At 39.5% G+C, this 26,477-nt stretch overlaps 1 protein-coding gene across 1 annotated transcript in view; it reads left to right on the forward strand.

Annotated features, from left to right (window-relative positions):
* The window catches only part of ARFGEF3 (ARFGEF family member 3), a 148,943-nt gene that overhangs the window by 108,946 nt on the left and 13,520 nt on the right, over positions 1-26,477 (forward strand). The window contains exons 26-32 of the mRNA XM_084776440.1: positions 283-427; positions 5,967-6,095; positions 7,928-8,104; positions 10,848-10,962; positions 13,303-13,405; positions 13,641-13,772; positions 23,270-23,391. Coding sequence (XP_084632566.1) covers positions 283-427; positions 5,967-6,095; positions 7,928-8,104; positions 10,848-10,962; positions 13,303-13,405; positions 13,641-13,772; positions 23,270-23,391 — 923 coding nt within the window. The remainder of the gene's footprint in view (positions 1-282; positions 428-5,966; positions 6,096-7,927; positions 8,105-10,847; positions 10,963-13,302; positions 13,406-13,640; positions 13,773-23,269; positions 23,392-26,477) is intronic.

Raw genomic sequence — 26,477 nt, forward strand, 5'->3', positions numbered from 1 at the left:
AATGTTTGACATATTCACAGTTACCTTAGTGGGTTTATATTGTATAAAGCTCAAATGATGAAAAATAGCCACTGCTTTGTTGCCAATGAGCATTATTGCATCTGCTTCCTGATAGAAATGCTCTCGTCCGCTTCCTCTTAAACGCAGATCACAATAACTTATTTTTTAGGAGCTCTTCTAGCTTTGAGCCCCCTTTCATTATGGTTCATAATCTTACTGTTCAGTAGCACTGATAATTTCTCAATATATAAATGCACTGCTTGGTGTGATTTTCTTATTTAGCTATTGGCTAAGATCTACAAAATGCCCTTAAAGCCAATATTCCTTAGTGGGCGACTTGCCAGCTTACCACGAAGACTTCAGGAACAATCAGCAAGCAGTGAAGACGGAATTGAATCCATACTGTCAGATTTTGATGACGACACTGGTAAGTTAGTTGATTTGACTAGGATTATTTTTTATGTTCTTAATCTCCGAATCTTAGGCCATAACTTAAGTTAAACTTATAGATCGTAAGAATAGTCATCCATGTCTATGTTTTTAATAATTTTTATTAGGATAAGTTTAACCAGAATTCCCAAGGACTCCCTAAAATCAACACTAACTCATTCTTCTTACATGGATGCTTCTGTGTAATCACAGTTATACAGATGCGCCAAATAAGTTTCAAACTGTAATTTCTCTTGAATTTAGCAAAGTTGGACAAAACTTCACTGCTGTTTGAATAGCTGGTTGCCTTCACTTGCTTCAAGGAAGCAGAATTACCTCCCCTAAGACTATTTGGTTAGAGGAAATTAAACCATTACTGAAGAGAGACTATTTGTGATGAGTGAAGCTGAAAAGCTTGGGAAAAGAACACTTTTAAAGAATTTGTTTCAAATTAGGTTACATGCAATCTCCTGTGAGCCAGACTCCTCTCCGGTAGCTCTGAGTGATTTTCCAGTGAGTTGAGTCTAGTTTTCACATGCTGTCTATCATCTCAGAAAACTTTGTCCAGTCTACATCTAGCAAATCACACTCCTAATTCAGACTACTTTCCAAGCACAAGTTGTTTCAAACACTCAAGGAGGGTGTTTTTATTTTTGTCTTTCAGTTATAGGAGTGGTTAGAATGTACAGTGTTTTATAGGTATCTTGAATGGTAAAACCTCATTAAAGCAGATAGCGAAAACATTATAGGGAGGAACGGATATCTAATGTAACAAATAATTTAAATTATTGGAAAGTATAATTTTGATTTCACATTTGAAACCTTCAACCAATGTAATTATAGCAGAATCTAGTACTGTGGTCTATAATAGTGTTTTGAGTTTTGTCTTGGACTAAAGGGAGAGAGAAAGAAGGAAAAATATACATGCCTCGCTGGCTATAAATTGAGAGATTGCAACTAGCATCCTCCAACTTCTTTATACAAATCAGTAATCAATTTTATTCTAGAAGGCCTATCTTACAGACAGATAAAGCTCAGAGAAATAGCTACCTAAAGTTCCTCACAACGGTTATTAATGATCAGTCATCAATTTGTCAAGGACTTAAAAATTATAATTTTGAAGTAAATAAATTAATGAAAAGGGTGTGACCCAAGGAATTAAAAGAAAAATTGTAATGATGTATACAATTTAGTAAACCAGAAAAGCCTAAAAGTAAAAACTTTGAGTTAGTATTCAAATGTACGCAAGGTTGGAGTGATGGCTAAGTGGGTAAAATGCTTGCTGTGTTGCCAGAGATCAGATCCAAGCAACTAAGAAAAAGATGTATCCATCTACAACTGTAACAGAGACCAGGGATGTAGAGACAGGGAAGTCCCAGGGGCTCACTAGCCAACCAATTTACCCAAAATGGTGAGCTACAGGTTCAGTGAAAGACATTTTCTCATAAGATTGGGATTGATAAAAGACTGGTAACCTCTAGCCTCCACATGTACATGCATGGCTATATGCATGTATACACATATGTACACCTAATCACTTGTCAGAATGCTATATTCTCAGATATTGCTATAGAACAAAGAGTAGATTATGGAATCTACTAGCCTTAAATAATTTACATTGGTATTCAAATATTTCACATTGGTATTTTAGATTGATGGAAATTTAAGATTTTTTTCCTTTTTCAACTTTTGTTTTATGTATTGTATATGTTATGTTAATAGAAACTTAAATTGTATATTGCATGTTGGTAGAAACTTAAGATCAATTTGTTTGACATTTATTTAATGTATTATACATGTACAAATTATTTGAAAAGGTGAAAATAACTGTTATAACTTGTTCAGGATGGTTGGAGATAGAAATTGGTAGTTGGTCATTTATAAATCTTACGAGATACTAACTTACTTAATTATGGAATAAGCTTTATTTAGTTTTTGTATATGTTTTCAAAGGAATAGATAGATGAGGGATAGGATAGTTAGATGGTCTTCAAATACTTCAGAGATCCACAGAAAATGGCACTTAATAATAAAGGGCTTTTATGACAGAGAGGCACATCCATTCCTGGCAGCACCTCCCATCTAATTATGCGGACATCAAGAAACAATAGTGGCAGGTAGCCACTGGTCTGAGGAACTTGGCTTATCTCTACTGTTGATGACAGAATGACCGTCCACTATGATCTAGCCTGATACTGAGAAATTGGCTGCCCAGCCTTGCAGATATTAGGTGGGCCAGTCCTTCAGGATTCCTGCTTCGGAGCAGTCTGTGAGATGCTTTGGGCTGGCTGGCTGAAGGCAGGATGCACCTATGATAGAGAGAAACTTGTGACAGCCTGGAAGCAGTCTGTCAGATGCCTTGGGCCAGCTGGCTGAAGACTGGATGCCCAGACAATGGAGAGGAACTTGTGACTGTCCAGACAGTCAGCTCTCTGTCCTGTCAATACTTTTGGAAGTTGCTTGCCTGCACTTCCTTCATTTTAGATAGTTTTTTTTTTCTTCTCTGATGGAGTTGAAGACTAGATAGCTACAGTATTAATATAAGTTTACTTTTAAAAAATATAAAAAACTTTAGACATTAGGATAAGAATCAGTTGCATAGGATAGATAGTGGAATAATTTCTTAAAAATTGTTAACTACAAAAAATTGTTAACTATAAATGGACTGGTCCTTATAAATGTGACTTAATGGATAATTCTTATTTTGTTGTATATAGCTTATTTTATTTAATAGAAAGGGGGAGATGAATGAGAGAAAAACGTGTTTTTTGCTTAGATCACAAGTGGGGGATGAGAAAAAGACTTGTGAGAGAGCAGGTGATATTTATCCCCTTAGAAGTTGAACCACCATGTGGGGGAGATTGGTTATTAACCAGCAGAAAAACATCCTTGAACAAATGCTGAGAAGAGGTATAAATGTGAGCCAAAAACAGGAGGCAGGGACTTTGGAGACTTGGGATAGTTTTGTTTGTTCGTCGTTCCACTTCGAGACGCTCCTAGAGAGAAGTTCTCAAGCGAAAGCTTTGGGGCTCCAGGCTCTGGCTGAGGTTCCGGGTTCTGGTTGCTCCAGGTTCCAGCAGAAGAAATCCTACTGATTATGCCAGAAGAATTGGAACTGATATCCTTACGGTTTCATTATTGTATTCTCTAATCTTCTTTTCCTATCGCTTAGGTTAGTCAGGTTATAAGTGAGGTACAGTTAGTAAGTTCGTAATAAAATATATTTGCTAAGAAAATTGAGCCTACATATCTCCGTGGATTTTCAAGGCACATATTACTTTCCTCACCCAATAGAAAATGTCAACATTTACAAACTTAGATAAAATATATAAAAACATGCCATATATACAGAGTTAGACATGTGGTGGCTCCTTCTAGCCAATGTATAGCTAATTGGTCATGTGTATTTTTCTTCCTTCTCTCCTCATATTTGTCCAAGCCAAATCCCAAAACATTGCATTACATCTGCAAATGTTGCAGTAAGTGTCTTCTAAAGTTAAGGTGTACAGAGGTTCTACCTACTTTTCCCTTGTCCTCAATGACCAGATCCAGAGAGCCTGTTAATACAAAGTCTGATGAGTCAGAGAAATGTATACAAATTTTAGGAACATTACAGATATATAGGGACAAGAGAGTGAATGGCCAAAAAAAAAAAAAAAAAAAAAAAAGTGAGCAGTGAGCATAGCACAACACACTCCCATACTTTTTAAGCAATGCTCAAAAAAAAAAAAAAAAAAAAAACCCTGTGAAGAGGGTGGCAAGGCGACAGAGATATGGGCCAGCGTCATGGATTCTAGAGTAGTTTCAAAGAGTTATATGGTAGAGGGAGTATAGAAGCTGGCAGAAGCTGAGGATCACTAAACATAACTATTTTTCATGCTCCTTGAAGCCCGAATTACAAGACTCTAGTGATCAAAGGCTGTTTCCAAGCCTTATACATAACAATATCCCTTTTCAAATAGCCTTTATGGCTTGTTGCCCATAGGAAGACAGGCCTCATGGTCCCTTCTGAAGTCACACTTTCTCCAGTGATTTGAGCTGGAAGTAGCAAACTACCCATTTGGCAAATACAGAGATAGATGGCCTTAATGCTACCACAGTAAACTGAGCATCTCGGCAGACACTAGGCGATAACTGGGGCTGAAGTCAGGGGACAATGGTGAAACTAGTGCTCGTACTTAGAGTGTGCGTAGTAGTAGTGTGAAACGACAAAAAAAAATTGAAAATGGCACTAATGGTTACACTGCATGATGCATGTGATTAATGCCACAAAAGTTATGAAGAACATAGTGGAAGTGCCTAATTTTGTTATTTTAAAAGAATAGGCAGGAAAGCTAGGGGTGTGGTGTATTCAGTAGCCTGCTTACGTCACATGCAGGATGCCCTGGGTTTAATCTCCGGCACTGCGGCATAAAGAGTACGGTATGTAACAAGTGCCTAAAATCCCAGAGTTTGGGAGGTGAATGACTATAAATTAATAATGGCATCTTCCTTGTCAAATAGTATGTCTAGCTTTATATAGTCTGTGTATGCTTATTATATATATATATATATATATATATATATATTATATATATATTATGTAATATATATATATTCTAGTTTTGTAAATGTTTGCATTTTGCACTGGGCAGGATAATTATGTACAATGGAAATCTATGATAATATCTGAGAATATATCACTTCTGAGAATTGCTTAGGTATTTGTGTATTAGGTACATGTATGCAGCTGGGCGTGGTGATGCATGCCTTTAATCCCAACAATCAGGAGGCAGAGGCAGGTGGATTGCTGTGAGTTCGAGGTCAGCCTGGTCTATAAAGCGAGTCCAGGACTGCCAATGCTACCCAGAGAAACCCTGTCTCGAAAAACAAAACAAACAAACACACAAAAAATCACTCGACAGGTACATGTACGCTATGTAGAAATTTCCAATCAGAAGTTCAAGGACATCATTGCCTAAATAATAAGTTTGAGGTTAGCATGGGCTACATGACATCCTGTCTCACAAGAAAAACAACCAAAAGGATAGACAGGAAATAAAACTAATGGAAAAGTTTATATTTTTATCATTATTATATGATTAGGTCCCAAGAAGTCGACAATCACTTCAGTATAGAATTTACATACAATATCGCCATTTTTAAACAGTGAATTTAGGCAGGGCATGGTGGCGCACACCTTTAATCCCAGCACTCAGGAGGCAGAGGCAGGTGTATCTCTGTGAGTTCAAGACCAGCCTGGTCTACATAGTGAGTCCAGGACAGCCAAGGCTACACAGAGAAACCCTGTCTTGAAAAAAGGCCAAAGGGAAAAAAAAGGTGAGTTTAGGAAAGAATTTGAGTCTTGTGTTTCCTTTGACTTTGTCAAACTGTATAAATTAATCTTTGCCTGCTCATAGGCACCGATGCTGACGCGCTGATTAATGACTAATGTCCAAATGATTCTTGCCATTCATGCATAGTATTTGCTTGGGTCTTTCAAGGATTCTTCCTGATGGACAGTTGGATTTCAGGGAGGTCTGCTTTTTGTTTTCCAGGTCTGATAGAAGTTTGGATCATCCTGTTGGAACAGCTAACAGCAGCTGTGTCCAACTGTCCACGACAGCACCAACCACCAACCTTAGATTTACTCTTTGAGCTGTTGAGAGATGTTACCAAAACACCTGGTAAATGTCTTTGTCTGGTTTTATTGGAGGGGTTGTTAGACATGTAACTATTTTCAAGAAGGTATCTCTTTGGATATTTGCCTGTTTTTCACTATTTTACATTTAAGGCAAGTTTCATGTACAGTATATGCTCAGAAAATATGTGTTGAATGGCAGTGAAGTTATGGATAAGGTATATCCTTGAAATTTTTACTAAAGATATGTGCTTTGGTGCTGTCCCACATCAATCCATCTGTGCCATCAGTGTCTCCATAAGCCAGCAGACTTTGCCATTTTCCATGATTGCAGCCTTCTTCCTTGGTCATATCTTACAGTCTGTGCAGCCCAAGGGCTGTCAAGAGAGCCCAACAGATGCAACACTCATGAGCACATGCTATACTGAGCCTAGCCTCTTGTCTTGATGATTATCATCAGAAAAAGATACCTGCTACCTAGGACAGTCCCCTGCATAGAAGAGACCTTAGTAATGCATCTCTTCTGAGTTTTAAAAACTTAGTATATATTTTCATTCCAGTTTCCTTAGTCAAAGAGACTATTTATAGAAATGTAAGATGTTTTTATTGTTATTTTGTGTGTGCTTTGCCTGCATAAATGGTTGTGTACCATGTGCATGCAGTACCTAGAGAAGCCAGAAGAGGGAATCAGATACCCTGGAACTGGAGTTAAAGACAATTATAAGCTGCCCAGTGGGTGCTGGGAATTGAACTCTGTTTCTGTGGACAAGGGTTCAATTAAGAGCAGCCAGCATGGTGGCGCACACCTTTAATTCCAGCACTCGGGAGGCAGAGGCAGGTGGATCGCTGTGAGTTCGAGCCCAGCCTGGTCTACAAAGCAAGTCTAGGATAGCCAAGACTACACAGAGAAACCCTGTCTCGAAAAACCAAAAAAAAAAAAAAAAAAAAAAAAAAAAAAAAAAAAAAAAGAGCAGCCAGTGCTCTTAATGGCTGAGTCATCGCTCCAACCCTGAAATTTCAGTTTTCACTAACAGATTTTGAACCTTAATGAAGCTTCTAGTTAATCCCACAGTGAGATAGCTTCTTTGTTTTTCTGGTTGGGTGCCAGCCTACCTTACTTGAACCTTGCTTTTAAAATCATTTCTTAAATGTACTAATGTTTCTTTAAGGAAGCACAAAGATTGTCTTTATAGCATTGTCTACAGAATAAAAAGAAAAAAAATCACATCTTAAATGTTCATCAGCACTGAAATTGGTAAATAAATTACATGTGTGTAATGGAAATAGTATATCAGTGACAATAAGAACTGTTTAAAATTTTGATAATATAAACTGTGTTTTTCACATTTATTAAAAATTATCTTTAAGGCTCTAAGTGAGTGTGGTGGGAAATGCCTGCAGTCATAGAGCTATTCAGGTAGTTCTGCCAGGAAAACACAAATTCAAGAACTCAAGGCCTGTCTTGGCAACACAATGAAACTCAGACTATTATGAATAAAACTGTATTCTTTAGTGTTCCAGATAGACAGATAGATAGATAGATAGATAGATAGATAGATAGATAGATACAGATGATAGATATTCTTTCCTAAATGCACATGTGTATTTATGTGTTTGAATCTGAGGTCTAAGAGATCAAGTGACATTTTGACTTTATGATATTTGAATTTTTATGTATATTTATATACCTACAGAGCTAAAATCATACAAAGAAGGAAAAATGCCCCTGTTATTGACCCCAGTGCACTGTCTGTTCTGCACACACTTTCTCAGAGAATGGGGAGATCTTTTGAAAGAGAGCTTTGATACCAGCCCCCCCCAAAAAAACACCCCACTCCCCTTGAAATCACAATTCTGACCCTCCTCTTTCCTTTCCAGGTCCAGGGTTTGGAATATATGCAGTTGTTCATCTTCTCCTTCCTGTGATGTCTCTCTGGCTCCGTCGCAGCCATAAGGACCATTCCTACTGGGATGTGGCATCTGCTAACTTCAAGCATGCCATTGGTCTGTCCTGTGAGCTGGTGGTGGAACACATTCAAAGTTTTCTACACTCAGGTAGCTACAGCACCCGAGCAGCCCTTCTGCAGGTAGCATCATTATCTCAAAGTGTTTAGTGAATGCCTCATGCAAATGCCTTTGTTGAGGATACAACACCTAATCGCAAGTCTAGGTTAGCTATGCATAATACGAGGGAAAGAATATTCAAGTACATAGCTTTTAAAATTCCCCATAGTAAGAGTCTGCAGAGGTGAGATGCCTTGTTATTTATGCTTTTTCATCTAAAGAGGGCAAAGAAAAGAAATAAAATTTAGAAAAGACTTCAGTTGCCAGCAAGAAGTTACTTATCTGGACAGGATGAAGGGAAGTTTCTTAATGCCTTTGGCACTTTGAAAAAATATATGCCAGTGAAAAGTTATGTTGAATGTGGCAGATGGAGAAGTACAGACAGGACAGCAGCTTGGGGACCTGAGCAGGAACCTCTGTGAAAGTGGGATTCTTCCTCATGAGCTGCTTTGGGAGGTTTGGGAGGAAGAAGAAACAGCATCTAAACAGAAGGGGAACATGGAGTTAAGTGTAAAGAGTCTTCCTTGCTAGAAAAGACAAAAAAGACCAGAGTATTGGCTCCAATGAGTCTAAGGAAGAATAAGAAGTTGTGTCTGTACTAAATTCAGTGAGGACAATTTGTCCTGCAAAATAAAAATGCTGGTGGAAGAGGGTTTTTCACCTTGGGTAATGAGTATGTCTCAAGGGGTTGATGTTGTTGAGCAGGCTGTTGCTCTGCAGTGAGTGGAAGATACTACTGAAAATTGCATCTATGGCATCGCAAGGACCCTAGGAAAAATATGCAGATGCATTCCTTGAGTTGGCAAATAGATAAGCCTGGGAATTTCTTTTTCCTTTGGTCTGCAAATGATGTGCAGATGGAAGCCAGATTGAAAAGATTCAGAAATTACTGAACTGAGATGAGATTGCTCTTGTTTTCTAAGAGCATTTAAAAGCAATTCAGTTTTTATCTCCAAGTAAAGTATATTTGAATTTTCCTTTTTAGAAGCATTTTTTCAGCAACTCATTTTCTTTTTTTAAATTTATTTATTTTTATTTTATGTGCATTGGTGTTTTGCCTGCATGTTTGCCTGTGTGAGAGTGGCAGCTCAGAGTTGTAACTCTAAGACAGTTGAAAGCTGCCATGTGGGTGCTGAGAATTGAACCTGGGTCCTCTGGAAAAGCAGTCAGTGCTCTTAACCGCTGAGCCATCTCTCCAGCCCTAGCAACTCATTTTCATGCCATGATTTTATTATATTTTGTCTTATTTGAATATATTAATCATATGCTGAAATTTGAACAATATACACACACACAAAGGTGAACCACATATTTCATCTTACTGCATCTATAAAGGAGACAAGACATATCAAAATTGGGTAAAAGGACTTCAAGAAAAACATTGCTTTGCTGTAGTTTGTTGATCTGTTTTAAGGATGTGTAAGGGAAGGTAGGTGCTCCCACAGTTCCTCAGTAGGGAGAATTGAGCAGTGGGGAACAGCTGCTTAAGGGAAAGCATCTGTTGGTTGAACAATTAGATGTAACTCATTGTTGAGAAGAGATTGAAGAATGGAGAATAAAAAAAAATACTGAGATCCATTCTTAAATTGTGGTGCAAACTGAAAGGTCTTCTAAGCCAAGGAGAACTTTATTTTTCTACTGTTCCTTTTTTTTTTCTCCTTGGGGTAACCCCAGTACTTTATTTAAAGTGAAATTCAGGGTTTTTTTTTCATTACATCATGATTTTCTCATCTGTTACAATCAAGAGAGCATTTAAAAATCAACAGAGCAAGAAAACAATCTAACAAAGAAATACAAACAGTTCTGTATAACCTACAATAAATCATATAGCAAAAATCAATCAATATCCAAGCAATGGTCAGCATGACCTGATTATTTTTTCTTAAACAATACTCGGCATAGTTGAATCATAAATTTCCCAAGGCTGAAACCATTGTGTTTACATGACTGTCATAGAAACATAGCTTGAAACTAAATTTCCTTAACACAGAAAAAACTTGACTTTCTTCCAGTCCCAAACCAACAGGTGTGCTCTCCAAGCCTAGGCTAACTGCCAAGGGGTCTTCTATTGTAAAATATCTGTGAAGCATGATGCTCCAAGCCCACCTTCTATTACTTTCAAAGCAGATTCTAAAGAAACACACTTTACTTTTCTACAGCTAGCAATATCTAACTAGGTACTGTTACATCAAAGTCCTAACTTTTTTTTTAAAGCAGTTTCTGCCTGGCTGATCAAAATAGTCAAAGCCAAGACTCTTGCATGGTCTCAAGCCTTTGGCCAGATGCCTTCTTTCAACATTCTCTGTGGGAAAATTTTTCCAGTGTGAATTTTATTAGGACTCATAGTCAAAGGGAGAAATAGAGAGAAAACAGTTTAGGAGAAAAATCATATTTCAAAGTAGTTTTAGGCAAAATTACACCTGGACCATACATAATACATAAGGGCAGTGGGGATCAGCTGGAGTTCTTTGGGACTCTGTTAAGCAAAGCCTCAACAGCTGTTCTGGATGTCTAAAGATCATGCTGGGCAATTGGAGGTCTTTGGAACTTTGTCAAGCAAAGCCTCGTCCTCATATCTGTGACATGTGCCATTCTTTTTTGCTTTTTTTTTTTTTTTCTTTTTCCAAAACGTTTATCTTTTTATATCTCGGACTTCCCTCTTTTGCTAGAGATGGCTATTTCTCCCTCTCTCTTTACGCAAGCATTCTAAGAATCGTATTACTTTCTCTTGTAGACATCAGGTATGAAAGCATGATCAACACCATGCTGAAGGACCTCTTTGAGCTGCTGGTGGTGTGTGTGGCCAAGCCCACAGAAACTATCTCCAGAGTGGGCTGCTCCTGCATTCGGTGAGAGAGGGGTCCCTCGGGTCTCTACGAGGGCGGGGCCTTATTATATGATAAAAAGGAACTGTCTTTTATGGCAGTGACTCACTTTTTGGATTGCTTTTCAAAAATAATTTATAATTAATATCCCCCCCCCATCCCCGCTTTTGTGTTCAGTCAGCAAGTGCTTAGGGTCGAAGAAGATAAAGAAAATGAAGTGATACAGGGAAAGTGACAGTTTCCTTGGAGACAAAGGAGGAGGGTGGGAAGTGATGGGGGGTGGGATCTGAGATTTAGTGCCCACTGCCAGCTCCAATAGGCACAGGGAGATAAGAACAAGCGATAATAAGAGCTTTAGTGTTGTTTTACATAGTTATGATTTGTAGAGGAGTGCTAATAAATTGGCCAGAATGGAAAAAATGAATGAAGGATATAGACCCTTGCATGTGAGCCTAAGGTGATCTGTCTGCAGTGGAAATCCACTGATGTTCCTAAATTAGAATGGTTTAGATATTAGTGTCTAGACAGTGGAATACCACAGGGATGGGAGGCAGGCGTGGGAAGAGACAGGAAGGCTAGCAAAGCAACTGCAGGATAGACGTGTGCACATTCAACTTTAAGGACAACAGGTAGTTTGTTTCATTCTGTTCCTAGGTTCCATGGACCCTTTTGAGTGATTCTTTTAAGTCTTAGGATCTTGCTCTCAGACTCCACTCCTAACAAGTTCCATTTTGGAGTCTAGAATACTGTACCCGTGTATAATGAGGACATATAATTCTTCTTGTAAAAATGTTACTAGATACCTGTACCCTCCCATCTCTTTAGCGTAAGGGTCCTGAGAGTGGTGACATACCTGCCAGGTATATCTCTGTAATCCTAGAACTCAGGGAGTAGAGCAAAGAGAGTCTGAGTTCCAACTCACCCTAGGCTACACAGCAAGGCCATGTCTCAAAGAAAAGTAATGAGAGAAAGAGAAAGAGAAAGAGAGAAAGAACTGATAACATGAAAGGAAAAGAAGTGTGGGAAACAGAATGGTAATAAAGGTGACATTTGGTTCCTACTCCAAAGTGATTTTTTTCATTATTTTTCTCTCGCTACAATAAAACCGCCTTTTAGAAGTTGATCAAGGCTACTTATAAAAGGAAGCAATTAACTGGGCTTATAGTTCCAAATGGTTAGTATCTATGATGGTGGAGCAAGGGCAAGTCAGTAGAAACAGCTGAGAGCTCATATCTCAAACTGCAAGCAGAAAGCAGAGAGTACACAGCACTGAGGATGGTTAAAACAAAACAACAACAACAACAAAAAAAACAAAAAAACCTTTTGAAACATTCAAGTCCACCCCCAAGGGACACAGCTCCTTCAATAAGGCCACACACCTTAGTCCTTCTCAAATAGCCACTAACTGGGGGCTGTGTATTCAAAGCCAGGGACTTTCCTGGGCCATGCCATTTAAACCATCACAGTAAGTCTTCACTAGGCGATAACATTCCAGCCGGGAGAACAAGAAAACAGACACAAGGAGATAAGAATAAGTGACAGTAAGAATAAGTGGCAGTCCCTGCTCTCCCCATAAGCATGGAGAGTGAGCTGGCCATTGGCTATATCTTAACAGGTTTACTGCATGCATTGTCTTTTGTTGGTGCAATCGCTTGTGCAGGCCCCCCCTGGGTCCAGATCCGCCAGCCTTGATGGTCTCCTTGTGAGGCTCCTGAACCTTCTGGGCCCTTTCATTTCCCCTATTTTTCCATACCACTCTCAGGACTCCACCTGGAGTACAGCAGCAAGTCCCAGCATCTGTCCCAATCCCCTGCTGGGTAGAGTCTCTCAGAGGAAGGGGAAGCAGGCTATCTGGATGAGACCTGATAGGCTATGGGCATATGGTAGAGGAGGAGGTCCCCTCCTGTCAGAGGTCTAAGGGAGGGGAATAGGGCAGAAGAGGGAGGGAGAGTGTGAGTGGGAAGATATAAGTGAGGGGATAACAATGTAATCTGAATAAATAATAATAATAATTTTTAAAAGGAAAAAGGAAAAAAAGAATAAGTGGCACTAAGGGTTTGGGTCTTGTTTTACATGGTTGTGATTTGTAGAGGAGTGCTAATAAATTGGCCAGAATGGGAAAATGAATGAAGGATACAGACCCTTGCATATGAGCCTAAGGTGGTCTGTTTGCAGGGGGAATCTGTTGGTGTTTCTAAATTAAAGTGGCTTAGATATTAGTGTCCTGACAGTGGAATACCACAGGGATAGAAGGCAGGAGTGAGAAGAGACAGGAGGCTTGCAAAGCAACTGCAGGATAAATGTGTGCACAATTCAACTTTAAGGACAACAGAATTTCTAGACTGAGGACATGCCTTTTGGCAGGTACGTCCTCGTGACAGCAGGTCCTGTGTTCACGGAGGAAATGTGGCGACTTGCGTGTTGTGCTCTTCAGGATGCCTTCTCAGCCACACTCAAGCCAGTGAAGGTAAGATGCCACAATGAGGGACACAAAATTGTTTCCTACTTTCTTAGCTCCCAGATGCTTGGTCAGGCTGGGAACCTGAGTTCTGCTTGCCTCCTCATATGAGGTACTTGCACAGTAGCAGAACATGAAAAAAAAAAAAAAACTGGGTTGGTTATTTTATCGGTGTCAGATCTGAGATTGGACCTGGCGCTCTGAACCAAGACAACCCCTACAAACACCTGCTCTTCCTCCCTAGGACCTACTAGGCTGCTTCCACAGTGGCACAGAGGGCTTCAGTGGGGAAGGCTGCCAGGTGAGGGTGGCAGCACCATCCTCTTCCCCAAGTGCGGAGGCAGAGTACTGGCGCATCCGGGCCATGGCCCAGCAGGTAAGAGTTGCACTGTGGGTCTTGGAGACTCCAGAAGCTTGAGATACATCACCCTGAGTATCCTGTATCACCAGGCTACCTCTCACTCTCTTAAAGGCATACACATCAAGGCCCTAAGCTCTTGCCAGTATCATTTTCCCACTGGAATGGCCTTAGCTCATTCTTCCTACACTACCCCTTTGCTGGCTGCATCCTTTAGTATTCAGATCAGAGCTTATCCTGAAGCCTGGATTTCATTTACACGTTGCTTAGGCTACTTAGCAAGGTTTTCTAAATACTATTGCTGCTACATATGGGTGACTAAAGATGGTTCATATATTACATTTTATCTGTCACTCATACAGAACACAGCCCTTGATATTTCTAAGTGACTGAACACATTTGAGTAAGCCAATCATTAGAAATATCTTCACACAGCCTGCGTTTGGTTCTTAGCACCCATGTCAGGTGGCTCACACGCACTTGTAACACCAGGTCCAGGGAATCTGTTCAGAAGTTTCCTGTTCAGGCTGCCTCTGAAGGGCTCCCCCGGCAGTGCTTAGCAAAGGAGTCATGAAAGAGCCTTCCACATTCAGAATCTCACCCCATCCGCTGAGCACGTTCGTAACATGCTGGGACATGATGGTTCTGAGGGGAGGAAGCATGTCCATAGGAAGCAAAGGAAGAGACAGAAGAAAAGTAAGGCTGCAGTGAAGACCCTCTTCAATAGGATGGCAACTGTGGCCAGCTATAACAATAAGCTGGGCTTAGACTCAGGTGCCTCTCCTCAGGGATGACTTCTCTGAACAGGAAGCTGTGATACAAAGCTCAATATCTGCATGTATACACTATAGTATTATCACCTATGTGCAAGCATACAGTAAGAATATAAAAATGATAGCTGGGCACAGGGTCTAATATTAACAGTTCAGCCCTAAGGAGGTAGAAGCAGAGGGACCTTGAGCTCAGGTTAACTTATGCTATAGAGTGAGTTCCAAGCCAGTTTTGTGATCCTGTTTCAAACTCAAAAACCAATGGAACCATCAGTAGAGAACCATTTCCTGAAATCAATAGTTACTGGAGAAGAACAGAGTTGTTTCACTTCTTAGTACTTTTCTCTTTCTTCAGTCTCAAACCTTCTTCCTATCTTTAGAGTAAATAAAAACAACAACAAAAAAAACCTAGTTAGTTCCATTACAATATGGGAAAGAAGAGGTTGCTGTTAAAAATGGCCTTTTCCCCCATTAATTTGTATATTTAATCACTAACCCCCATGGGTACCAACCCACCCTGACAAATCAAGTCACAGCAGGATTAAGGGGTTGGGTCTCCCATGGGGTGGATCACAAGTTGGGCCAGTTACTGGTTGGCTATTCCCTCAATCTCTGCTCTATCTTTATCCCTACACTTCTTATAGACAAGATAAATTTTGGGTCAAAGGTTTTATGGATGGGTTGGTGTCCCCCCTCCCTCCACTGGAAGTCCCACCTGACTACAGGAGGTAGCAACTTCAGGCTCCATATCCCTCGCTGCTAGAAGTCTCATCTGGGGTCACCCCAAAGAAATCAACATTTAGAACGTTTATAATAGAGATCTGTTAGGTGTTTGGTCACTTCTGCCTAATCTATACCAATAGTCCTGGTAGAATGGTTTGGAAAGGAGCTGATAGTTTGAGCTTCATTCATTTGTTTGTTTGAGACATGGTCCTGGCTTTCCTGGAACTCATAGAGATCCGCCTGCCTCTGTTTCCTAAGTGATGGAATTAAAAGCATGAATCACCATGCTTGACTGAGTCTTAGTTTCTTATTCCTACCTTGGATATAAAAATCAGAGATAAGGGCATATGGCAATATGGTAAAGTACGTGTCTATCATGTGCAAGATTCTCAATAACTGAAACATACATACATACATACACATACATACATATGCATACATACATATATATTTATCATATATAACATATAAGATTTTACAGCATAGCTCCTGTCTATTGATTGATGTTGGTCATTGGTCCCGCAGAAGAGAGTGAAGCTCACCAAGATGCTAAGCCTTCATTTTACAAAGGAGCAACGGGATTCAGCCTTCTTAGAAAAGACTGACACCCAGCTAGCTTACTCCAGTTACTTTATTCAAACATTTTATAAGGTTAACTCTGGCTGGGAAAGGTTTCAACAACCAAAGTTATCTTGTCCTTGCAGCCCATAACAGCAGACAACCCACACAAGTCTGCCTCTTTTGACCATGGCCCTAATCAAAAGTAAGAACTCCAGGTTTGCCAGGAGCACCTTATGACCATGGTTAGTGAAGCTATAAGTTCTCACATAGTATCGAGTGCAGATTCTCTAGAAAGACAACATTTCTTTGAGGTTCAAACAGTCTCAGAACAATTTCTCAGCCTCTACTGATTGACCCAAACATAGCCAAGGCCTTGTTAAAACATTTCACTCAAAGCCAGACACAAAGGCTGTACTATACAGTTTGCTACACCTGTATTGTTAGTTTTTTGTCACCTTGACACAGCTAGCGTCATCTACGAAGATGAAACCTCAATTAAAACAGGTCTCCATCTGATTGGATTAATCTGATGATTAATATGCAGCCATCCTTGGGCTGGCATTGTTAGGTGTATAAGAAATCAGACTGAGCAAGCCATGGGGCAAAGCCAGTAAGCAGCTATCTTCCTTGGTCTCTACTTCAGTTCTTGCCTCCGTGTTCCTGCTATAGAGTTCTAGTCATAACTTCTCTCTATGACGGACTATGACGTGAGAGTTGTAAGTTGAAGTTAATTAACCCTTTCCTCAGCAACTTTCTTTTGGTCATAGTGCATACTATAGCAATAGAAAGCAAACTAGCGCATTGTCCTCTGCCCCAAGGAGGCTTGCAGGGCCCCTAGAGCAGCTCTCTTCTCAGATATCTTTCTGCCTGCTCCCCGGCTGCCTAGCCTACCTGGGTCACAAACAGTGAGGCAATAGAGACATTAAACTCCACAGAGGTGAGTAGGGCACAAGACCAAAGCCCCATTGTCTGTACTTACTCCCAAATTCTCTGACCATCAGAGACTACCAAACCTGTGAATACCAGAGACATCATAGTGAGTAGAGTTCAGTGCAAGAACACAAGCAACAATTCCCAGGGCCATTTGACATCACCAGAAACCAGCAGTCCTATGACAGCAAGCCCTGGAATACTCTCACACCAATGCACAAGAGAAAGGTTTCAAATCTGAGGTTATGAAAAAGTAATAGAGATCTTAAAGGAGGAAAATAAATCTCTCAAACCAGAACAGAAATATACAAAGAAACAGGTAAAAGAATTGAACAAATTGCTTAAAGAAATTAGTGAAAGACAGGAAACCACAAACAGGAGAAGGAAATAAATAAAAGGATTCAAAACCTAAAACTGGAGATAGAAGCAATGAAGAAAACTCAATCTGAGACAATCCTGAAAATCGAAAACCTAGGGAAGAGGACAGGAACCACAGACACAAGCATCCCCAACAGAATACAAGAGATGAAAGAGAAAATATCAGGGGTAGAAGATATGATTGAAGAAATTGATACAATAGCAAAGGCAATGTTAAATCTAAAAAGCTGTTGACACAGACAGAACATCCAAGAAATCTGGGACACCATGAAAAGACCAAACCTAAGAATAATAGAAATAGAAGAAAAAAGAAGACTCCCAGCTCCAATGCCCAGAAAATATTTTCAACAAAATCATAGATGAAATCTTCCCTAACCCAAAGAAAGAAATGCCCATAAATATACAAGAAGCCTACAGAACTCTAAATAGATTGGACCAGAAAAGAAAATCTTCCCACCACATAATAATCAAAGCATTTAATATACTGAACAAAGAAAGAATAATAAAACCTGCAAGAGAAAAAGGCTAAGTAACATATGAAGGCAAACCTATCAGAATTACACCTAACTTCTCAACAGAGACTATGAAAGCCTGGATGGATGTCGTGCAGACATTAAGAGACCACAGATGCCAACGTAGACTACTATATCAAACAAAACTTTCAATCACCATAGATGAAGAAAACAAGATATTCCATGACAAAAGCAAATTTAAACAGTACCAAGCCACAAGTCTAGCCCTACTAAAGATACTAAAAGGAACACTCCAATTCAAGGAGGCTAACTTTACCCAGGAAAACAAAATAAATAACTCCACATCCACAAAACCAAAAGAAAGTAAACACATACACACACACACACACACACACACACACACACACACACACTGCCACCACCAACATTAAAAAACAAACAAACCAGGAATTAACAACTGCTAGTCATTAGTGTTTCTTGAACTCAATGGCCTCAAGTCCCCAGTAAAAAGACACAGGATAACAGGATGGATGCGAAAACAGAACTCATCATTCTGCTTCATACAAGAAACACACCTCGGCAATAAAGATAGACAATACCTCAGAGTAAAGGGATGGAAAAGATTATTCCAAGCAAACGGACCCAAGAAACAATCTGGAATAGACATTCTAGTATCTAATAAAATAAACTTTAAACAAAACTAATCAAAAGATATGGGAAAGGATACTTCATACTCATCAAAGGGAAAAATACACCAAAATGATGTCTCAATCCTGAACCCCTATGTCCCAAATGCAGGAACACACACATTTGTAAAAGAAACATTGCTAAAGCTTAAATCACACATCAAACCTCAGTACCCCACTCTCTCCAATAGACAGATTGAGACAGAAACTAAATGGATAAATAATGAAGCTAGACATCATGAATCAAATGGACCAAACAGATATCTATAGAACATTTCACCCAAACACAAACGAATATACCTTTCCTCAGCACCTTACGGAACCTTCTCCAAAATTTACCATATACTTAGTCACAAACAAACCTCAACAGATACAAGAACATCTAATTAACCTCTTGCATCTTTTCATGCCACCATAGATTAAAGCCAGAACTCAACAACAACAGAAATCCTACAAATTCATGGAAACCAAACAACTCCCTACTCATTACCTCTGGGTAAGGGGCAAAATAAAAAAAGAAATTAAAGACTTCCTAGGATTCAATGAAAATGAGGCTCAACACACCCAAACTTATGGGACACAATGAAAGCAATACTAAGAGGAAAGTTAACAGCACTAAGTGCCTTCATAAAGAAATTGGAGGAATTCCATACTAGCAAATTAACAGCACACCTGACAGCTCTAGGCCAAAAAGAAGCAGATACATCCACGAGGAGTAGACGGCTGGAAATAATCAAACTCGGGGCTGAAAGCAATAAATTAGAAACAAAGAAAATAATTCAAAGAATCAATGAAAGAAAGAGCTAGTTCTTTGAGAAAATCAACAAGATAGACAAACCCTTAGCCAAACTAACAAAAAGGCAGAGGGAGAATATTTAAATCAACAAAATCAGAAATGAAAAAAGAGACATGACAACAGAGACAAGGAAATTCAAAGAATCATTAGGTCATACTTTAGAAGCCTATATGCCACAAAATTTGAAAATCTAAATGAAATGGACAATTTCCTTGATAGCTACAAATTACTGAAATGGAATAAAGAACAGGTAAACTAACTAAATAGTCTTATATCACCTAATGAAATAGAAACTGTCATCAAAAGTCTCCCAACCAAAAAAAACAAAACAAAACAAACAAAAAACCCAGGGCCAGATGGATTCAGCACAGAATTCTACCAGACCTTCAAAGAAGAGCTAATAGGAATTCTCTTCAAACTCTTCCACAAAATAAAAACAGAAGGAACATTATCCAACTCATTCTATGAGGCCACAGTCACCTTGATACCAAAACCACACAAAGACTCAAGAAAGAAAGAGAATTTCAGACCAATTTCCCTTATGAACATTGATTCAAAAATACTCAATAAAATATTTGCAAATTGAATAGAAGAAAACATCAAAAATGTCATTCACCATGACCAAGTAGGCTTTATCCCAGGCATGCAGGAGTGGTTAAATACACAGAAATCCATCCATGTAATCCATCATATAAACAAACTAAAAGAAAAAAACTACATGATCATGTAGACTGCAAAAAATCATTTGACAAAATCCAACACCCCTTCATGTTAAAAGTGTTGGAAAGACTGGGGATACAGGCATATACCTAAACATAGTAAAGCAATATACAGCAAGCCTATACCCAGCATCAAACTAAATGGAGAGAAACTTAAATCAGTTCCACTGAAATCAGGGGAAAGACAAAGCTGTTCACTCTCTCTGTATCTCTTCAATATAGTACCTGAAGTTCTATCAAGAGCAATAAGACAAGTAAAGGAGATCAAGGAAATACAAACAGGAAAGGAATAAGTCAAAGGATCACTATTCATGGATGAAATGACAGTATACATAAATGACCCCAAAAATTCTACCAAGGAACTCCTATTACTGATAAGCACCTTCAGCAAAGTGGCTGGATACAAAATCAACTCAAAACAATCAGTAGCCCTGTGGCAAACAGGCTAAGAAGGAAATTAGGGAAAGTATACCATTCACAGTAGCCACAAATAATATAGAGTATTTTGGTGTAACTGTAACCAAGCAAGTGAGGGACTTGTATGAAAAAACTTCAAGTCTTTGAAGAAAGAAATTGAAGAAGATATCAGAAATTGAAAGATCTCCCATGCACATGGATCAGGAGATTCAACATAGTAAAAATGGCCATCTTACCAAAAGCAATCTATAGTTTCAATGAAATCCCCATCAAAATACCTACACAATTCATTACAGACCTTGAAAGATCAACTCTCAGCTTCATATGGAAAAACAAAAAAACCTCCAGAATAGCTAAAATAATCCTGTAACAGTAAAAGGTCTTCAGGAGGAATATCCATCCCTGATCTCAAGCTGAATTATAGAACAACAGTAATAAAAACAGCATGGTACTGGCATAGAAATAGGCTGGTTGATCAATGGAATCAAATTAAAGACCCAGAAATAAACCCACACACCTATGGACACTTGATTTTTGACAAAGAAGCTAAAGCCATGAAATGGAAAAAAGATAGCATCTTCAACAAATAATGCTGGTCTAAATGGGTGTCTACATGCAGAAAATGCAAATGGATCCATATTTATCACCCTGCACAAAACTAAAGTCCAAGTATATTAAAGACCTCAACATAAAACCAGACACACTAAATCTATTAGAAGAAAAAATGAAGAGCCTCGAACTCATTGGCGCAGGAGACAGCTTCCTAAACAGAATATCAACAGCTCAGGCTCTAAGGTCAATAATTAATAATGGGACCTCATAAAACTGAAAAGCTTCTGTAAGGCAAAAGATACTGTCAACAAAACAAAATGACAGCCTACAGACTAGGAAAAGATCAACAACCCTATAACCGACAAAGGACTAATATCCAAAATATATAAAGAACACAAGAAATTAAACACCACCAAACCAAATAACTCAATTAAAAAATGGGATTCAAAATTAAACAGAGACTTCTCAACAGAGGATTATCAAGTGCCTGAGAAATACTTAACGAAATGATCAACATCCTTAGTCATCAAGGAAATGCAAATCAAAATAACTCTGAAATTCCACCTGACAAGCATCAGAATGGCTAAGACCAAAAACTCAAGTGACAGCACATGCTGATGAGGATGTGGAGAAAGGGGAACATCCATCTATTGCTGGTGGAAGTGCAAACCTGTACAAATGCTGATGCAGCTCCTGTCCAGCAGGAAAGACACCAACACCGAGAACTCTTCTTGCAGCAGTTTTTATTCAGGATCCTGGAGTGACCCCGGGAAAAGCTCCCACAGAACCTTTATAGTGTGCCTGTCCTATCAGAAACTGCCACGTCGTCACTCCTGGTTGGTGCATTCAGATCACACCACCTCACGCCATGCCTTGTCAGATCACACCACCTGACTCTATGACTTGTTTGAATCACGCCACCTCACGCCATGCCTTCAGGCATGCGCATAAGGGGCTTGCTCACTGCGCATGCGGATAAGGATTACTCACTGCGCATGCGCAAAAAGGGGTGCACTGCGCATGTGCAAAAGGTTTTCTCACTGCACATGCACAAAAGGGGGCACATTGTGCCAGGGAAGCAGCACGGGGAGCTGCTACCTGTGGCTCTCCACATACAAACACTTTAGAAATCAACTGGGCTTTTTCCCCCCAAAAAAAACTGGGAATAGTGTTACCTCAAGACCCAGCTATACCCCTCCTGGGCATATATCTGAAAGAAGCTCCATCATACAACAAAGAGATTTGCTCAACTATGTTCATAGTGGCTTTATTTGTAATAGCCAGAACCTGGAAGTCCCTCAACCGAAGAATGGATAAAAAAAAAAAATTCTGGTACATTTACACAATGGAATACTATTCAGCTATCAAAAACAAGGAAATCTTGAAATTTGCAGGCAAATGGATAGAACAAGAAAAGATCATCCTGAGATAATCCAGGCCCAGAAAGACATACATGGTATATACTCACTTATAAGTGGATATTTGCCCAACATAGATGTCTTCTGAGAGACTCCACCCAGCAGGGGATTAGGATAGATCCGGGACTCAAAGCCAGACTCTGGGTGTAGTGCTGAGAGATGTATGAAAAAGTGGGAGGATGGAAGGATCTAGAGGGGTCAGGAGCTCCACAAGGAGACCATCAAGTCTGGCGTATCTGGACCCAGGGGGACCTACACAAACTGATGCACCAACCAAGGACATTGCAGGCAGAGAACCTAGACCCCCTGTTCAGATGTAACCAATGGACTGCACATTCTCCATATTGAGGGGCATGTAGAGAGATGGGGGTACCCGTGAATTGATCACTGTCTCTTGGCAGGCACACAAAAGAAGGGCGTGCAGGCTATCCTGATGAGACTTGATAGGCTGGGGTCAGATGGTGGGGAGGAGGGACCCTCTGTCAGAGGCCTAGGGGAAGGGAATGAGGCAGAAGAGGGAGGGAAGGTAGGAACAGGGGGATAAGAGGGAAGGGATAACAAGGCAAATAAATTATAATAAATTTAAAAAATTTAAATATAAAGCAAATTAGTACCAAGCCCCTTGTGTTTGTTATTAATACATAGTGTGGGCACTTGGAGTATAATGAGCTGACATGTGATAGAAGTAATAGTGTTATTAGTGTTGATAGCCAGTGTTTAATATTTGTTCTGCTATACTGCTCTGTGTATGTAATATACATGTATCTGTTTAATTCATTGGCTATATCAGGTGGAAATCATTGCCATCACATTTTATAGGTAAAGACACAGGTAGACATATAGTGGGGGAGGAGGTCCCCCTCGGTCACAGATATAGGGGAGGGGAATAGGGTGAAAGCAGGAGGGAGGGAGGAACGGGAAGATACAAGTGATGGGATAACAATTGAGTTGGAATCTGAATAGATTAATAAAGTTAAAATTTTAAAAAAAGACACAGGTAGAGAATAAATTATTTACCCAGGGCTACTTGCAAACTGTCAGCGGAGTTGGTAGATGTGGTCTTCTGAATTGTCCCTCTGTATACTCCTGCAGGTGTTTATGCTGGACACCCAGTGCTCACCAAAGACTCCAAACAACTTTGATCATGCTCAGTCCTGTCAGCTCATCATTGAACTGCCTCCTGATGAGAAACCAAATGGGCATGCCAAGAAAAGGTATGCTGCTGTAAACACAGGAGGGCTCACAAATAGGAAAGCTCACCCACCCCCACTTCTTACCCTTTTTATTTCAAGATTTAGCTAGGGACACTAACAGCATTATGGAGTCATTAGCAAAAGTTTTCATAAAAATGGTAAGACTTTTAACAAAATTTCATACGTGCCATGTATATTATTTAATCTACCTTAAGGAACTACCATAGGCTGCGTGACTGACAGTATAGATGTGTTCTCTCACAGTTTCGAAAGCTGACAGTCAGAGGTCAAAGTGTGAGCTTGATTTGGGGTTTTTGGCTTGTCACATGGTGACTCCTCTGTTTTTATATATAGTTCCTCTAATTGGGTGGACTAGGAGTTTAATATAAGCTTCAGACAGGATACAACCCAGTTCATAAAATCATATGTGTAATAATCTTTTATTTAAAGGTTATCAAATTTTTAAGCAAAAGTCAATTGTGCCCAGAATTCAAGGCCAACCGGGCAACAGAGTAAGACTCTTTAAAATACAGTAACTACTACATTTCAGATTGGTACAGTTCAGATCATTTCAATGAATAATGCATACAACTCTGATGTCAAGAGACAAAAAGATCCCTGGCTTACTAGAAGAAGAAAAAGAAGAAGAAGAAAAAAGAAAGTTTCTCTTTTTAAATACTATCACCCTGCCTGAAAATTCTTGTTCTTTGAGTTGGAATCAAAGCTCCCTTGCTTTGTTTCAGCACATTAATAGTAACAATTTATTTAACACTATGTGAAGGCACACCAGATAAAATTCCACTTGCATTTTAACCCATAAGGACAAGAGAAGCTATGTTACATATCCAAGAATATACAGTCACCAACTGGGAAAGCAAGAAACAAAACGAAGGTCTGTCAAAGCACTAGGCCTCTAGGGGAGCAAGGTGGTGCAATGCACTGTGGATTGCATTCCTCCCATTAAAAATTTTGTTTCAATGCTAACTTCCAAGGTTATGTTTAAAAGATGGGGCCTTTGCTAAGTCCTGAGGGTTGAGCCCCTTATGAATGGGATTAATGCCACTGAGAGAAGCAGAAGCACTCCTCTATTATTATGTTACGAACACAGCCAAAAGTCAGCTATCTACAGCTACGCTTACCAGGGTCCAGGCGTACTGATACTCTATTCTCAGACTTCCTACCTCCAAAAGAGTGTGAAATCAACCTCTTAGATCATCTCTATAGCAACCTGGACAAAGACAGCTGTTGCCATTGCATAGGCTCTGGGTGATTTGTATAACAGCCTGCCAAGATAGCCATTTGAATACTATAACCAATTAGGTCAAATTTCCAGGGAATATTTTAGCTAAGCATTTGGTGTACACAAAATACGTGGACTATATATGTTCAAGTTATGAGATATGAATAAAAATAAAATTTTTGTGCGTCTGTCACACAAAAGAGAACTTTAACAGTATCTCATTAGTCTTCCCCAATTCTAGTTCCCGCCTCCTCAATGTCAGTTTTAAAGTTGTCTACTTATATATTAAAGATAATAAAGAAGGTAAGATGCTGTCATGCCTTTTAAGGATATCACTGTGAAATAAAGATGATAGAAAAGTGAGTAGATCTGTGAAGGCTATTCCTTCTTTATTTGGGTCCTAAAATTGAAGAATTGAAGTACTTAGACCAAATTGGTAGTGTTCTAGTTTCCTTCCTGTTTCTGTGATAACATTCAGGCCAGAAGTAATTAGAGGAAGAAAGGATTTATTTGGCTTACACTTCCAGATAGATCATAGTCCATCACTGAAGGAAGCCAGGGCAGAAACTTGAATCACAAACCATAAATTTAGTGGATTTCTCACAGGTTCATGTTTAACTAACTTTCTTATATTTAAGACTACCTGCGTAGGAAATGATGCTGCCTACAGCAAGCTGGAGTCTCTTAAAACAACAAAGATAATCAATGTAATCCCTCACAGACATGTCCACAGACCAATCTGATAAAGACAGATACTCAAAGGAAGCATTTCATCAGGTGATTCTAGAATTTTGTCAAGTTGACCCCTAGGACAGGTAGCTTCTAGAACCTTCTGCAAATGAATGGATATTCATGTTTCATAATACTGAGTAACTTATCAAAAATTATCTATATATGAGCCAGGAGGAGGGAAGGAAGGTGAGTTCCTGTTTAATGTAGAGTTTGTACCTGAGATGATGAAAAGGTTATGCAGAGGCAGTGATGTGTATACCAACATGGTGACTACACTTAACATCACTGAATTATGTACTAGTCAAAAATCAGGGGTGTGTGTGTGTCTGGGTGTGTGTGTGTGTGTGTTCATTGAAGAAATCATTTCAGCTATCTCACATGGTTACTGATTTGGGATGACAGCCCCTTATTGTTCATTTCATCCTTATTGACAGTCATAGTTTTCCCTCAGCGACACCACATGATGTGAAAAGTCAGCACTTAGACTAATGGAAGATTTTTGTTCTTTTCTGCCAGCTCAAAAGATAACCTTTGTTGAATATTAAATATTTTGTTAAATATAATCTACCTCAAGGCCCAGCTATGCCACTCCTGAACATATACCCAGAAGATGCTTGTGGTGGAAGTTTTGGTTTCCTTAAGAACTCAGTTATGTTGTGTAAATTTGTTTTTGTTTTAATCCCAAGTATGAGGTATGGAGCTGCTTTTAGTTTGTCCACAGCTAATAACAGTCTCAGAGAGTGGCTCAGAGAGGGGTGTGGTCTTTGCCAGCTGCAGTTAGTTTAATTCTGAGGACTTTGAAAGGGTATAAATACCAGGCCCAAGGAGAGGAAAGAGACCTCTGACAGAGAGGAAGATACTTCAAGGAGTAGGAAGAAGACTGCGTGTTCATCTTGCTGCTGCATTTGCTGGCTTGCTGGCTGCCTTGACTGTTGGATACCCTGACAGCTGAAATTAGTACTGCCCCCAAAGAATCCCATTGATCTTCAACAGCCAAGAGAAGTAAAGAGAACTCTGCTCCCTCTCCCCAGTACCCTTCTTTTTCTCCTACCTAGTGTTGGGGGATTGGTAGAAAGGAGATAGAGGTAGAAAATACATCAACTACAAGATATAATAAAAAGATAGATGCTCCACC

Source organism: Acomys minous (genome assembly GCF_964271855.1).
Source record: "Acomys minous genome assembly, chromosome: 3".
NCBI lineage: Eukaryota > Metazoa > Chordata > Mammalia > Rodentia > Muridae > Acomys > Acomys minous.